The 2,839-nt window shown below is 55.1% G+C and overlaps 1 protein-coding gene across 1 annotated transcript in view; it reads right to left on the bottom strand.

The window, feature by feature from the left end:
• The window catches only part of NCAPH2 (non-SMC condensin II complex subunit H2), a 24,024-nt gene extending 22,250 nt beyond the window's left edge, over nt 1-1,774 (bottom strand). The window contains exons 1-2 of the mRNA XM_006771088.2: nt 1,694-1,774; nt 780-800 (exon numbers count right to left, since the gene is read on the bottom strand). Coding sequence (XP_006771151.2) covers nt 780-800; nt 1,694-1,774 — 102 coding nt within the window. The remainder of the gene's footprint in view (nt 1-779; nt 801-1,693) is intronic.
• Between the last annotated feature and the right edge of the window lie 1,065 nt (nt 1,775-2,839).

Genomic DNA, 2,839 nt, shown 5'->3' with positions numbered 1-2,839 from the left:
AGGAGTCAGGGGGTTGGATGCAGCACGGCTGGAGGGAGAGCCAAGCCTGCCCTCGGTGGGCTCCTTAACTGTCCCAATGCCCCAAGGCCCCCACAGAGGCCCGACAGTCCCCTGGGTGGGAAGAAATATGGGGCCCTGGCCTCCACTGCCCTCCCCCAACCTGAGCCAGTTTAGGGTCTGACAGGGGTACAAGGAGGCTCTGGGGCCTGGGGACAGGGGCAAAGGTGGCTGCTCCCACCCTGCACTGGGGAGGCTCCACAGGATGGAATCAGGATGGCCACTTTGGACCCAGAGGGGCAGCCCACCGAGCACTGCCCTCCCCCAGCTCTGGGGCTCATTCTTCTCCCCACCCCAGCCTCCTGCCAGACCTGCCTGCTCGCTGACCTGACCTCTGGGAGGCAGAGGCCCGTCCACCCTGAGGCATGCCCTCCATGGCCCCATCGCCCAGGTCTCAGCGAGACTCAGCTCCCCCCTCCCTGCCTCGCCGGCCCCCACACACCCATGGAGCAACTCCGGGAGGGACCCACTCGACTCCTGTACCTGCACCTGCCCTGCCTGATCTCACAGGCTGGGAGGGCGGTGGAGAAGGGCAGCCACCCCTCCTCCCCGGTGCTGCCCAGCGATGGAGGGAGCAGGTCAGGTCGGAGTTTCCTGAGAGGAGAAGAGCTTGACCTTGTTCTCTCCTGAGGTCAGCGCACAGCGGCTCTGGGCACACGGGGAGGGACAGTGGGGTTTGGGCAGGACAGGGGGCTGGGCCGAGCACAGCCTGAGCCGGGCAGGAAGGGCTGCAGCCAGCACCTCTGATGGCCACAACGAGAGGTCAGAGTGGAGGTGGACGTTCAAGAGGTGATGGAGTTTTCAGCCCCTACCTGTGGATTTGAAATACCGTTTCCTACTCAAAGAAAACCAGGGTTCCTTGAAACCATCGTCCCGTACACCCCAAGTTTGCGGGTTCCATTCACAGTCAGGGCGCATGCTGGGTTTTGGGTTTGATCCCCAGTCCGGGTGCTATGGGAGGCAACTGATTGATGTTTCTCTCTCACATCAATGTCTCTCTCTCTCTCTCTCTCTCTCTCTCTCTCTCTCTCTCTCTCTCTCTCTTTCTCTCTCTCTCTCCAGGTTTATATATATAAACCAGGGGTCTGGGGCAGCCTCTGTGTAACCTGATAAATGTCCCCCCAAAACATGTCCACACCAAACCCTTGGGACTTGTGTGACCTTATTTGGGGAAAAAATCTTGCAGAGCCTGACTGATGTGGCTCAGTGGTTGAGCATCCACCTGTGACCCGGAAGGTCATGGTTCAATTCCCAGTCAGGGCACATGCCTGGGTTGTGGGCTTGGTCCCCAGTAAGGGGTGAGCAGGAGGCAGCCAATCAATGATTCTCTCTCATCATGGATGTTTCTATCTCTCTATACCTCTCCCTCCTTCTCTGAAATCAATAAAAACATATATTTTAAAAATAAAATAAAGAATCTTGCAGACATGATTAAGGATCTTGAGGTCATCCTCGATTAGGGGGTGTGGGGACTAAATGTCATGAGAAGTGTCTTTATAAGAGAGAGGCAGACACAGAGAAGAAGCCGGGAGAAGGGGGGCAGGACGCAGCCAGGGCTGGGGGATGCTGGCGGCCATCTGAAGCTGGAAACAGCAAGAGGCCTCGTGGGAGCCTCGGGAGCAGGCCCGGCCGACACCTGGATCTCAGAGGCCTGGCTCCCAGAACTTGAGAGCGCAAATGTGTTGCTTCGAGCCAAGAGGTTTATGATAACTTGCATGTCAGACACAGGAAGCTCACAACGTGGGAGCCTTGACGCAGCAGACAGACAGCTGGACATGCCCTGAGGCCATTGCTTGCGGTCGGGTCATGGGACCAGCGAGGATGGGGCTGTCTGAGCACTAGTGAGAATGATAATTCCAGCCCTGGCTGGTTTGGCTCAGTGGATAGAACGTCGGCCTGTGGACTTTAGGATCCTGGGTTCGATTCCAGGCAAGAGTACATGCCTGGGTTGCGGGCTCAATCCCCAGTGTAAGAGGCAGCCGATCAGTGATAATCTCTCATCATTGATGTTTCTGCCTCCCTCTCCCTTCCTCTCTCTGAAATAAATAAAAATATTTTAAAAATAACAATAATTCCATGACTTGCCCCAACTGGCATGGCTCAGTGATTGAGTGTCGACCTATGAACCAGGAGGACACGATTCGATTCCCAGTCTGGGCACACGCCTGGGTTGCAGGCTGGATCCCCAGTGTGGGGCGTGCAGAAGGCATCCAATCCATGCTTCTCTCTCATCATTTATGTTCCTATCTCTCTCGCCCTCTCCCTTCCTCTCTGAAATCAATAAAAAGACCTATTTTTTTAAATCCATGAACTGAAGCCTAAACATGCTGAAATCTATTTGTTCTTAACACAAAAACGGACGACTTGACCACCGTTGAAAGATGTTGCAAATGGGCAAATTAAGAGAAAGATGAGCATGTACTTGCCTTTCCTACACACACGGTAACCGGCTAGCAGTAGGAGGGGCTTCTGGGTCCCCCAGGGTCCAAGGGCTGGAGGAGTGAGGGCGGGATGCTGTCCAGACCTCTGATGGGCTAAGGATGTTCTTAGATGACACTGAACACAGCCTGTAAGGGGCACTCCACCACCCCCAAAGCACCCTTGCCCCCAACAAGCCTCACCCGATCTGACCAGCCTCTACATTCATTTACCAATGACCAAAAATAGTGAGGAATTATTTCCTCCAGCCCCGGACAGAAGGAAACTCCCTGAGACAATGAGCCACTTACTTCAAAGAAATAAACTGCCAGGGGGAAGCCAGCCAAGCTGTGGTCTTGAGGGC

Source organism: Myotis davidii, unplaced genomic scaffold (genome assembly GCF_000327345.1).
Source record: "Myotis davidii unplaced genomic scaffold, ASM32734v1 scaffold845, whole genome shotgun sequence".
Lineage (NCBI taxonomy): Eukaryota > Metazoa > Chordata > Mammalia > Chiroptera > Vespertilionidae > Myotis > Myotis davidii.
Note: the sequence above shows the minus strand (reverse complement) of the source record. Positions and strands in the feature narration are given on the sequence as shown.